At 54.0% G+C, this 13,268-nt stretch overlaps 1 protein-coding gene across 1 annotated transcript in view; it reads right to left on the bottom strand.

Moving 5' to 3' along the window:
- Window positions 1–2,388: 2,388 nt before the first annotated feature.
- ATG4B (autophagy related 4B cysteine peptidase) overlaps window positions 2,389–13,268 on the bottom strand; it is a 35,694-nt gene continuing 24,814 nt past the window's right edge. Inside the window, exons 8-13 of the mRNA XM_055291263.2 lie at window positions 8,093–8,286; window positions 6,726–6,804; window positions 6,289–6,434; window positions 5,476–5,532; window positions 4,867–4,960; window positions 2,389–4,069 (exon numbers count right to left, since the gene is read on the bottom strand). Coding sequence (XP_055147238.2) covers window positions 3,996–4,069; window positions 4,867–4,960; window positions 5,476–5,532; window positions 6,289–6,434; window positions 6,726–6,804; window positions 8,093–8,286 — 644 coding nt within the window. The 3' untranslated portion in view covers window positions 2,389–3,995. The remainder of the gene's footprint in view (window positions 4,070–4,866; window positions 4,961–5,475; window positions 5,533–6,288; window positions 6,435–6,725; window positions 6,805–8,092; window positions 8,287–13,268) is intronic.

Genomic DNA, 13,268 nt, shown 5'->3' with positions numbered 1-13,268 from the left:
TTATGCCATGAATTCATAGGGAATAGGTTCCAGCAGCTCAGGCTCCTTCCCATTGGTTCTCGCAAAGTGTGCTTCTCTGGGTGGAGCAGGCTGGCGCTTTAGTTGAACCCAGGTACCTTTCTCTTTGGGCTTCTTTCTTTTTCTGATCATTTTCCTTCACGCGTTTCAGGAAGCTATCTTGGCTCTTAGAGTGCTCAATACACACATTAATTCTCTTGGCAAGAATCTTGCCCTTGTTTGTTTACAGCAATGCCAACGGCATGCTGGGTAACACCGTAGACTTCCGGTTTTGCCATGTAACACTTGTGGGGCATTCCTTTTTGAACAGTACCCATTCCCTTGATGTCTACAATATCACCTTTCTTATAGATTCGCATATATGTGGCCAAAGGAACAACTCCATGTTTTCTAAAAGGCCTAGAGAACATATATCGGGTGCCTCTCCTCTTTCCCTTTGTGTTTGTCATTTTGGTGAATTACTGGAAGACAGCGGTTCCGGCCGAAAGGAGGAATGCTTCACTTTTCTTAGACTGAGGATGGAGCTGGCTTTGAATGGGAACCTCCGTCCCAGGAGAGAAGAGCCTTCATTGGGCCCAGCAGGGCCTTTCTGGACCTTGGTTCCTGCCTAGTTGAGGGAGTCCCACTGTGGGTCTGAACAGTCACAGCCATGCCCTGGGCGCACTGGGTCCAGCCAGGCTACATCCGAGTGTCATCACAGCTTACATCCTGAACGTACCTAAGTTAACTGCTATTTTCATTGCAACCCTGGAGCTTAACTTCTCATCCTATCAATCATTTATTTTTTATTTTTTTTTGGAAACGGTCTGTCGCCCAGGCTGGAGTGCTGTGGCACGATCGTGGCTCACTGCAGCCTTGACCTCCTGGGCTCAGGTGATCCTCCCACTTCAGCCTGCTGAGTAGCAAGGCCTACAGGCCTTCACCATGCCTGGCTAATTTTTTGTAGAGACAGGATTTCGCTATGTTGCCAACCAGGCTCGTCTTAAACTCCTGGGCTCAGTGATCCACCTGCCTTGGCCTCCCAAAGTGCTGGGAGTACACGCATGAGCCACCATGCCGGCCCATTGCATCCCCTTTTAAATGACACTTTTAGAAGGAATGATTTGACACTCTTGGTAGAATCTGTCCCACAGCACTCTCCGGGTAGACAGCAGCACACAGTGTGCTGGAGTAGAAGGCAGGCAGGGTCCCCCATCTGTGGGGGCAGCAGCTGTGGGTCTCAGCACCCTTCTGTGGCCAAGAGACAAATCCAGGCAGAACGACAGGATTTCACTCTTGGGTGAGCATTGCCAGGGGCTGTGGGATGGGCCTGGGTGAGGAACCTTCAGATGGGAGACTTTCCTGGACTATCCAGTGGGCCCAGTGTCATCACAGAGGCCTTTTTTTGTTGTCTTAAGACTGACTCTCGCTCTGTCGCCCAGGCTGGAGTCCAGTGGTGCAGTCTTGACTCACTGCAGCCTCTCTTTCCTGGGCTCAAGTGATCCTCCCACCTTAGCCTCCCAAAAGAGCTGGGATTACAGGCTGGCGCCACCATGCCTGGCCCATCACAGGGGTCCGTGTAACAGGGAGACAGGCGGTCCGAGTCAGGAAGTGAGATGCCAGCAGCAGAAGCCGGAGAGATGCCATGTTGCTGGCTGAGGCTGGAGGCAAGAGCCATGAGCCAAGCAGTTTCTGGCATCCAGGAGCTAGAAGGGCACAGCAGCGTTCTCCCCTAGAGCCCACAGCACCACGTGGCTGCCCTCCGGGTCTGGAAGAGGCTGTGCTGTTCCAGGCACTGAATGTGGTCATCTTTTAGAGCAGCCACAAGAAGCGAATACGAGCATCTGAGAGGCCACAAGTCCTCAGCCACCTCACCGGGGACCCAGCAGGGCCCCCTCCTGTCTGGCTTTGGGCCCTTCACACCTATACCAGGGCTGCCCACCGGGATGCACTGGCCAGAGTGAGCAATGTCCTCACCAAGCCCCCTGCTGTGCCCCAGGCATGGTCTCCCACAGGCCAGGACAGTCACTGCTCGCTTGGGGAAGGCTTTGCTGTGATTCAAATCGAGGCAAGCCCTGCAACTCCAGGCACTTTCTGCGACTTCCTCCTGCTGAAGAACGGGAACTGCCATTTTACTTCCCTAAAATCCTATTTCCCTTGCACTTTTTCCTTCTAGGGTTGTATGAGAGGACGGATGCCACGGCTCGTAGAGAGCCAGGCTGCAGGCAGGACAGACCCCCGCCAGGGCTGGGGACACACCTGCTCAGGCTCCCACAGCCCACCACACAGGCAGCCACATCCTTTACATGTGATACTACGGGCTAAAACATTCACTTATTTTTTTCTGGAAATCACATTCAATTATAACTTGAGGAAAAAATAGACACAAGGTTTGTTTTCTACTGAAACTTATTATTTGCCATTAAGAATTGCAAACTATACTACTAAGAACGAACAACATTCTCTTCATTAAGCCTTTTTCAAAACACACAAGACAAAGCTCCCCTTTGGTCAAGGTGTCCCACACACTCCCACTGCAGCAGGCCCCACAGCTCCCAGCACAGCGGCGCACCACGAACCCGGACACAGGGCCCAAGGAATGGAGATCGCCCCAGCCTTCCCTCCTTCCCCACCCCAACTACACCCAAGGGAGAAAGGATACGAGGAAATAAACTATGTCTTCAATGCTTGGGGGGGCTGGGGTGTCCTCTGCTACCCAGGTGGGCCGGTCAGTGCCGAGTGTCCGAGTGTCTGGCGAATGTCCGCAGGGATCTCTGGTTCCCCCACCTACACAAGCAGCAGCAGCAGCAGCGAGTCCTGCCAACACCGCAGTAGCTGCTCATGAGAAAGGTGCCCATGCTCCCCAAGCCCTCCTGTTTACATTTCCTAGCAGGGCAAAGCTACTTTCCCAGGACAGGCAGCAGAGCAGCGGGGCAGAGTGCACTCTGGGACCCAGGACAGCAGGTTACACAGGGTCAGGCGGTGGTGGGTGCTGGAATCAGGGCTGAGGTTCTGGAAATGCCATCAGGTGATGCCACCCTGTGGTGTCTGCCCACTACACACCACAAGGCTCAAGTGGTTTTCCCCTTTTGGCCCTAAACCACCTAACACCGCAGTGACATGGGAGGGCAATTCTCAGCAAGGCAAGGACACGGGGAAGGCTCCTGGGAGAGGCACGCCGTCCACCCTCAAGCCTGTCACAGGTGGAGGCCCTGCCCCACCCGTCACCACACCTGGGGAAGCTGCCACAGAATGCCACAGCACTGGAAAGGGACACTCTGAGGGCAGGCTCCAGCAGCAGCTCCAGGACAGCCAGCCGCCCTTCTGCCCAGGACGCCCACGCCGTGTCCCGTGCACGCCATCTTCAGGTTTCCCACACACCCACTTCCTGAATACTTTTCTCCCCAAAGCAAGGAGGAACCTTGCCTTCGTTCCTCCAACCTCATCTCCCACTGAGGTAGCCCTTGGTGAGCCAGGCTGGGCAGACAGGACACAGCGGTGGGCGCTCCCCTTGAGAGCAGCCCAGTCCTTGGGCATGGGGCTGCAGCGTGGCTGTCGCTCCTCTCACGCCAGCCTGCACGGGTCTTCTGAGACTCTGACTCAGGAAGCGCCCCACAAATTCATGTCTGTGTCTGACAACTTCAAACAGGCCTTTAATTCCAAACCAACCACAGAACCGGCGCCTGGGAGCAAGTGGGACTGAGGCCCAGGCGCTAACGCGGGGCTGGCAGTGTCGAGAGAACGCTCTGGAAGCTCCTAACAGACGGCTCTGCGTGCAGATGCACAGGCCCTGACGGGCACTCTGAGCTGGGCAGTCTGACACCAAGCAGTAAGGCCTCCCGGGCAGCGCAGCCTCAGTCCACGAGCAGAGCGGGTGGCCCTCTGGGGGGAGGCAGCACGGGGCGCGGCCCTCGGCAGGCGAGCGGGCGGGATGGATGAAACGTGGCGGCACCAGGAGCCCCAGGCTCTCACAGGTGCCACCCCCGACCCCAGGATTTTCAAAGGGACAGGATTTCAAAGTCTTCATCTTCTGAGTCGAAGAATCTTTCCAGTCGCTCTACATCAGAAGAATCTAGAAGGAACAGGACACAGCTCATCAGGCATCTTGGGTGGGACACCTGGGTGTGAGTCAAGTGCTCTTGGCGCGGGGCGGACTGAGCAGCGCCTGCTCTGCAGCCCACAGACAGCTGTCCCCATGCGAGTGTGAACAGGCCTGGGGGGTTGTGGAGACCTGCGGATGGGGGGAGGGAGCAGAGAAGAGGAACAGGACAGGGTGAGGAGGGCAGGGGGCGGCCGGCACAATCTCAGGCCTGAGGGGGCCTCTGTCCCACGTCTCCCTCGCTGCACCCTGACCCTTGTGGTCATCAGGAGTGGTTCCATTGTCATTGCCTTGTAGAGTTTCTCACAGTGAGACAGGCATGAGGAGGACGAGCTCACGGCCACTCACTTCATTGCACGAGCCCAGGCCGGCTCCTTCGGCATGCTGGTCATGGTCCAAGGGGTCTACGCCACCCATGGCCAGTGGTGCCCAAGTGGACCAGTCCCCCACCCAGGACTGCGTCATCACAGAGCCTGCATGTTCTGTCTGCTCCAGAGCCCTGAGGACTCCATGGGAGCACGCCCAGCTCCACAGTGCCCTGGGCAGGCAGCGCAGGTGGGGAAGATGAGGTGGGTCCTGGGCTGCTGGGCGCAAGCTTGGAGGAGGGGACGCTCCACTCCATACCTGGTCTCACAGGCAAACCACTGCCAAGTGCTCACGGCTCAGGCTCACACACACCTTAATGGTCAAAACCAAGGGGGCCAGGACTGGGGAAGCAAGGGCACAGATCGTACCCCCGAGGGACCCCACCTGGACTTGCCAGCTCTCACCTAGGGACAGGTTCAGGACGTCGGGGCAGGCCAGGTGTGAAGGCTGCTGCTCCACCAGCTCAAACATGGGCAGGGCGCCTCCGAGCAGAGACAGCTATTAGCGAGACATGGCCGTTAGGTGCAGCCTCACCCCAGTCCTTGCTGCAGCCAAGAGAAAGGGGCCGGCCGGCCACAGCCAGTGGACAAACCTGACTGTCATCCCATCTCACTGATGAGAAAACAGAGGTAGCTTCCACACTAAAGGCTACATGAGAACCCAATGTGGTTATCAACACACAGCAGTCTGACTGCAATGGCAGAGGAGGGTGGGCCACACGCACTAGGCCAGCGCAGCTCAGCACCCCATCACCACCCCCATCTCAACAGGAGATGAGGATGCTGGAAATCCCATTCTAAAGTCAACACGCAACATCCGTCCCCAGGGTTGTTAACCGTGTTGCCAGGTGGGCAATCCGGGACGCCCCACCCTGTTCAGCCACATAGCTGTGCCAGGCGGGACAAAGCTCCCCACGGCCCAGTGAGGCTGCCTGAGACCTGGACGCTGGCCTTTGACCCCTGCACACCCCCGGGTGGCTCAGCTCGGCTGTGGGTGGTGGGGCGGCTACAAACCTTTTTGACTTGCTGGCACCAGTCGTTGAAGTCATCTTCAGTCTTACAGAAAAACCCCTAAAACGACATGACGATGAGCAGAACAGGACACCCCCATCTGCATTCAGTCTTACAGAAAAACCCCTAAAACGAAATGACAAGCAGAACAGGACACCCCCATCTGCAGTCAGCTAAGAGGTGGGGGCTTCCATTCCCACTGCCAGTGGCACAGCAGAGGCCCCCAGCATGCAGGTGCTGGACACTCCAGCCTGCCTTGGCTCCTGTGGCCGGGAACAGAGCTCCGAGGGTGCCCTCTGCATGGCCCCCTGCACCAGTGCCTGGCTCCCCTCAGGCTCCACTACGTTGCTGTGCCTTGATTCACCCATGAGATGTTATGTGGTGTGCATTTGTTAAACCTCACCCAATCTTCCGGGAATGAGGCAGTGTTTAAATGTGGGTGTGACGAAGGTGGCGCAGGAGTGGGTGGAGGGACTGCCCATGTCTTTAAATGTGGGTGTGAGGGGGACACACTCACCATGGCTCACACTCATCCATGCACACTCAGCACGTGCCTACACACACTCACATCCAGACACACGCTCTCCGGGCCACTCAAAGGCCATGAAGGCTGCACAGGAGGTGGTGCCTGGGGGAGGGACGTGAGGGTGCAAGGACACAGTTCAGGCTCTTGTGCCCTTCAGATTCCCAACCACATGAACACAGTACTTATCCCAGCATGTTGAAAAAAAAAAGCAAAAATCCAAAAGTTTTCCTCGTCATTCCCAAACAGCATTCAGCACAAAATGCCTGTGTGCTCAGGTGGCCGCCACGTACCACAGCGATGGACGGGTCAAGCTCTGCGATGCTCATGCGGCACGGCGGGTGCTGGCAGTGGAAGCTCTCGTCCGGGATGAAGCAGCCGTCAGTGGGCTCCACGGCTGGCTGCGTGGTGTGGGGGTCCAGGTAGATGAGCTCCTCACCTGGGCGGCCGAGCCAGCAGAGGAAAGGGACAGAGGAGGCCGCGCTTCAGACCCACTGCACCCACATCACGCTGAGAAGCAGTGGGCAGGAGGTAGGGAGGGAGCCGAGGGCACCAGACCATCAGGGAAAGGGGCACACAGGAGGCCGCCCGCAACCAGGCTGAAAATGCCTCAGGGCATGCTGCTTTTCCACCAGTGGGCTCAAGTGGCCACCTGGAGTGTGGGACCTGCTCACAGAATGCCCTTCAAGGGCACACGCCCACAGGGACACGGTGGGAACCCTGGACTCACCAACGTAGCCGATGAAGTAGTGGGCGCTGTTGGGCTTCCCTCCGATGACGCCCAGGGACTGGGGCATCATGAAGCAGTGCTGTGGAGGGCGGGGGACTGAGCACAGGTCCCAGGCGGGAGCAGACGGTCCCCCCACCCACTGCCATAGGGGGCCCAAGGGCCTGCTGAGGCCCAACTGGGTGACACAAGAGGGGACAGGAGAGGACATGGTCCCAAAGAGCTTACTGTCCAGGAAAGACCACAGGACATCCCACAGGCACAAGAAACCCAATCTGCAGGCTCAGCTCAGGGAAGCTTCATGTCGGAGGTGGGCTTTGGGGAGGCTGGGAGTGAGGGGTGCTGGCAGATGTGAGCAGGGGTGGGGGAGGCGGCCCTGATGAGTGCTTTGACCTGACAGGGCAGAAGCGATGAAGACAGGGCCTATGTGTGGGGGCAGCTGAGACACCACAGGATGGGCAGAAGGCTGGAGGGAGGGGCCAAGTTCAGACAACTGAATAATTTTAACAGAAAGCCACATTTCAGTTCCATACAAATGTGTCTCCTTGGTCTAAAATTTGAGTTAACTGAAAAAAGGATGGTTTTCCCTTCTGCTTTTTTTTTTTTTTGAGATGGAGTCTCACTGTCACCCAGGATGGAGTGAAATGGCATGATCTCGGGTCACTGCAAGCTCCGCCTCCTGGGTTCAAGAGATTCTCCTGCCTCACCCTCCTGAGTAGCTGGGACTACAGGCGCACGCCAGCACGCCCAGCTAATTTTTATATTTTTAGTAGAGACGGGGTTTCACCATGTTGGCCAGGCTGGTCTCAAACTCCTGACCTCGTGATCTGCCCGCTTTGGCCTCCCAAAGTGCTGAGATTACAGGCGTGAGCCACCGCGCCGGGCCGCCTTTTGCTTTCATGACATGGGGGAGCCTGTGGCTGGAGCTCCTCACAGAGCCCTGCCCATCCCCAAGCCCTGCCCACAAGTCCCTTCCTCACAGGCCAACCCACCCTCCGAAGGGAGCTCAGGCCAAGAGGGCCGTGGGGGAGAGGGGCAGGCGTGGCCGGGGCACAGTGGAGACCCAGGAGAGGGCAGAGCTCCCTGTCAGGCTGAGGAGTGGTATCTGGTTCCGAGGACCCCCTACAAGCGCCTCATGCTTTCATCCTCGACATTCGCCTTGACACTTGCAGAACCAAAGCAGCACGCGCCTATCAATGGATGTGCCTCACGCCCACTCACCCCTTGGGAAATGGTGTAAACCACGGTTGTTTACTCCCCCCCGAGAGCCGGCTGCACAAATGGCCACGTGACGACGACGCGCTGAAAGTGACTAAAAACTGGGAGAAGGGGACGGGGACCCAGGGCTAGCGCCGCACGGCAGGACCCACCTTCAGCGTCTCCACATAGGCCTCGTTGATGTCCGTGAGCCCCAGGCGCAGGGGAATGAGAAGTACCAGGGGTCTCCATGGCGACAGCCTGTTGGTGACCTCAGCTCCGGCAGGGAATCCGTTGCAGTGCCGGTCGGAATCTGCAGGAAACGCAGTGGCGCCTGCACAGGGAACACTGGTCCTGCACAACCTTCCTAGAAAGGGAGACGTGTTTTCACTAACCAAGCAGACCTGCACGAAAGTGCTCCCACAAGCAAGCAAATGATTGTGTAACAGCAAAAGGGCAGTACAAAGCCAGGTGCTTACAGTGAAATTCAAACTTGGAAAATATAGAAAAGTGTAAGAAAACCTTTTCATAATCTTGCCACCCAGAGAAAAAAGAAATATTTTCTATGCATACTTAATTCAAGAGTTTTATTGTGAAATAAAGCACACACACAAAACGGTGCAAGAAAAAGCCACGTGCACTTGAGAGGAAAATCACAGAAGTATCCACGCAGCCTGCCAGCCTGTACCCACGCAGCCCACCAGCCTGGCTAGTGCCAGCACAGCCAGAACCCGCTCCCTCCGGGCCTCCTCAGCAACCCCTTTCCTTGCTCCCACCCCTTCCGCCTACACACACCCGTGAGTCAATGGTCCGGAGGACACATCAGCCGGAGGGTGCGGTGATGGGAGAAGACGCTCCGGGAGCATGGAGCATGCCCGGCGTCTAGATCGAGGGTTCTCAACGCCACTCCCCACTCAAAGGAGCCAGGCTGGTTCCAGGGCCAGGCAGGGAATGTTCAGAGGCGCCTGCAGCATCTGCTTAACCCAGAACGTAAGGGAGGGCTCAAAACATAAACAAAAAACGCCAGAACACGGCAAAAGACACCATGAGACTGAGGTGGCCACCGGCCAAAGGTGGGACCGTCAAGCATCAAAAAGATGGGCAGTGACGGGTGACAGTGACAGGTGACAATGACCGACAGGTGACAGTGACAGACAGGGGACAGTGACAGGTAGCACATGCACACTAAGTGATGGGAGAAAAGGCGGCTCTTCTCAAGAACGCCAACCAATAAACGTGAAAGGAAAGGACAGGCTAGAAAAACCACCATTACCAGGCAGCAGTCACACAGCTCACCAGGACACGCTCAGGGTCCCCACTGGATTATTCATTAATTACAAAGGAAAAAAGACAGCATCTCCGGGGATCTGACATAGTGTCCCACTGCAGGCCCTGGACGGGATGGCAGAGGACACTGCCACCCAGAGGCTACTCTCAGCCACAGGCTCAACCCAAGCCCAGCTGTGAGGAAGCAGACAAATCCAGCGTGCAGGATGGTCAGCTGACCCGAACTCTTCAAAAATGCCACGAAGCAGCAACGACAACAACAAAGAGGCAGAACCTTCTCAATTAAAGACTAGAAAGACATCGCAACTACATACACACAGCACCGGACCCTCAACCAGGAACACAAATCAGCTGCACGGGTTGTTCCCGGGACAGCAAGGGGACAAGACGGACCCTGGTTAGTCGTGGCGTCACCTCTTTTGTGGTGATGAGGCTGTGTGGCTCTGAGGAACACTCTCATTCGTAGGCTTGCTCATAAAAATCAAGCGTGTCAACATACAATTGGTGGATCTAGGTGGAGGGTTTGTGGCCATGACTCACTGAACTTTTTTGTAGGACTCAAATTTCTCAAAACAGACAACTGGAAAACAAGGATTCTGAGACAGAAATTTTTAAATTTCTTTTAGAGACAGGGTCTCACTCTGTCACCCAGGCTGCAGTGCAGTGGCGCAATCACAGCTCACTGCAGCCTCAAACACCTGCGCTTAAGCAATCCTCCTGCCTCAGCCTCCCGAGTAGCTGGAATAACAGGTGTGGGCCACTGTGCCCCACTGATTTTTTTTTTTTTTTTGAAGCCGATTCTCTGTCGCCCAGGCTGGAGTGCAGTGGCATAATCTCGGTTCACTGCAACCTCCGCCTTCTGGGCTCAAGCAATTCTCCTGCCTCAGCCTCCCCAGTAGCTGGGATTACAGGTGTGTGTCACCATGCCCAGCTAATTTTTCTATTTTTAGTAGGGACGGGGTTTTGCCATCTTGGCCGGGCTGGTCTTGAACTCCTGACCTCAAGTGATCTGCTCGCCTCAGCCTCCCAAAGTGCTGAGATTACAGACATGAGCCACTGTGCCTGGCCTGATTTTTCTGTTTCTTACAGACAGGGAGTTGTCCAGGCTGGTCTCAAGCAACCCTCCAACTCAGCATCCCTGAGGGGTGGGATTACGGGTAGGAGCTACCATGCCCAGCCTTAAGGGAGTTGTTTGGGTTTCTGTTTGGTTTTTGAGACAGGGTCTTACTGTCACCCACGCTGGAGTGAAGTGGTGCAATCACGTCTCACTGCAGCCTCAACCTCCCAGGCTCATGCGATCCTCCCACCTCAGACTCCTGAGTAGGACTACAGGTACATGCCCCTATGTCCGGCTAGTTTTTTTTTTGTTTTGTTTTGTTTTGTAGAGATGAGGTTTTACCATGTTACCCAGGCGGCTGGTCTCAAACTCCTGGACTCAAGCAATTTGCCTGCCTCCACCTCCCAAAGTGCTAGGATTACGGGCGGGAGCCACAGCGCTTAGCCAAAGGAGGGATTTTAACTTTGATTTTTTAAACATATATGTTATTGCTTCAAAGAGCCAGTTCTAATATGTTAGTTCTAATAAATTTTTTTAATTTTAAAATTTATTTTTAAAATATTTTATAGAATGAGGTCCAGGCACAGTGGCTCACACCTGTAATCCCAGCACTTTGGGAGGCCGAGGTGGGCAGATCATGAGGTCAGGAGATCAAGACCATCCTGGCCAACATGGTGAAATATGGTGAAACCCCATCTCTACTAAAATACAAAAAATTAGCCAGGTGTGGTGGTGGGCACCTGTACTCTCAGCTACTCAGGAGGCTGAGGCAGGGGAATCACTTGAACCTGGGCAGCAGAAGTTGCAGTGAGCCAAGATCACGCCACTGCACTCCAGTCTGGCGACAGAGCAAGACTCTGTTTCCAAAAAAAAAAAAGACATCTGGCTATGCTGCCCAGGCTGGCCTTGAATTCCTGGCTTTAAGCCATCCTCCTGCCGCAGCCTCCCAAAGTGCTGGGATTACAAACATGAGCCACTGCACCAGGCCTAATACATTTCTTCCTGGCCGGGCGCGGTGGCTCACGCTTGTAATCCCAGCACTTTGGGAGGCCGAGGCGGGCGGATCACGAGGTCAGGAGATCGAGACCACGGTGAAACCCCGTCTCTACTAAAAAATACAAAAAATTAGCCGGGCGCGGTGGCGGGCGCCTGTAGTCCCAGCTACTCGGAGGCTGAGGCAGGAGAATGGCGTGAACCCGGGAGGCGGAGCTTGCAGTGAGCCGAGATTGCGCCACTGCACTCCAGCCCGGGCGACAGAGCGAGACTCTGTCTCAAAAAAAAAAAAAAAAAAAAAAATACATTTCTTCCTTCAAATCATTAATTTCTGTGTTTGTCTTTAATACCATTCTTTGGTTTCTTCAGTTAATTTTGCTTTTTACGAATTCTTGAGTTGTATGCTCATTTCATTAATTTTCACTTTGTAAAAGAACCCATATACTAGTATTGAAGGTACACAGGTTTTCTTCTGAGTTCTGTACACATCAGATTCAGAGAGTTATGGTCTGCACACTTGACTTTTTTGAGGTTTCACATTTCCAGGCAGCAGGGTTGTATCCTTTTTTCATTTTATTCTGCATTAGTTTCATAGAAATTCCCAGGTACGCTCTGCTGTCACAATCTAGGGTTTGACAGTATCTACTAAACTCTGTTTATTGTGTTATCTGGGTCCCCTGTAGCTTTGATCTTTCTATATCTAATCTGTTAATTATTCTGTTTTCTATATATTTTGCTTTATTATTTTTTGTTGTTTTGGTTGAGATAGTCTTACTGTGTCACACAGGCTGGAGTGCAGTGGCATGATCTCAGCTCACTGTAGCCTCCACCTCCCAGGTTCAAGAAATTCTCGTGCCTCAGCCTCCCGAGTAGCTGGGATTACAAGGGCATGCCACCATGCCCAGCTAATTTTTTTTTTTTTTTTTTTGTCAGTAGACACAGGTTTTACGACGTTGACCAGGCTGGTCTTGAACTCCTGACCTCATGTGATCTACCCACCTTGGCCTCCTGAAGTGCTGGGATTATAGGCGTAAGCCACCGCGCCCGGCCCGCTTTATTGATTTTGAAGTTATGTTTTGGTAGAAAGACTTCCCAGTGGTGGCATTTTCCTGCTGACTCATGCTTTGTTACCTGCACAGACCCTACTGTCTCAGGAACATGATCGAACACACGGATCCGCTCGAGGGCTGATGTGTAGCCGGGCCGGTTGCTTCTGTGCCTGCAAAGCCCAGCACTGAGTGTGTGACCTACCACGTCACAAACACCCTGCTGTCAACAGGGTGCAACGTGCTTTTGCCTATTCCTGCCACCACTTGAAATTTTCTCATGTTCTCTTTATACTTTGAACACATTTCACATTTCTATTTCTCTATCAATGACAACTACACAGTACATATACCTACTGTCACCTCATGAAGCCAGGTCTTTTCCCAGCATTCTAAACATTTTCCGGTAGCATCTGGTGTGGCACGAAGACGAAGTGCCCTGGACAGTTGAGACTCTGCCTTTCTTCAAAGCAGCTTAGTAGTAACACCATTATTTGGATGTTTAGAGAAGTTTCCCTCATTTCTGCAATTGGGAAATACTATCAGGAACATGCATGTTTAAGTACGTCTGAAAAAAATGTGGAGTCTTTAGCTCTAAGGACTCAACTCTCACCAATGCAGGGGAATTTCTCCTATTCCTTCAGGGGTCAACTCTCCCGAAAAGTTCCAATTCACACACTCTGCTTTCAGCTGCCTCTATTTTGCTGCACTGCCTCTCAGAGAGTTGAGTTTCAGCTACCGTGACTCTCCTCCCCACTCTGTTTCTCTGACTGTGCTTGCTCTGGTATTTTCTTTCATTGGAGTCATTTGTCCTCACTGCCAGACTGACACGTTTTCCAATCTGTATTTCCTCCCTACATTCAGTGACATTCTGTCTACTGTCGTTAGAAAGGTCTAAGCCCGTCAACGTTAAGGACAAGAAGAGCATGCTAAGGATGTCCTGGCTGGCCTTTGACTGGGGGTGGA

The sequence above is a fragment of the Symphalangus syndactylus genome, chromosome 8 (assembly GCF_028878055.3).
Source record: "Symphalangus syndactylus isolate Jambi chromosome 8, NHGRI_mSymSyn1-v2.1_pri, whole genome shotgun sequence".
Taxonomy (NCBI): domain Eukaryota; kingdom Metazoa; phylum Chordata; class Mammalia; order Primates; family Hylobatidae; genus Symphalangus; species Symphalangus syndactylus.
The sequence above is the reverse complement of the archived record's forward strand: the minus strand, read 5'-3'. Positions and strand labels throughout refer to the sequence as shown.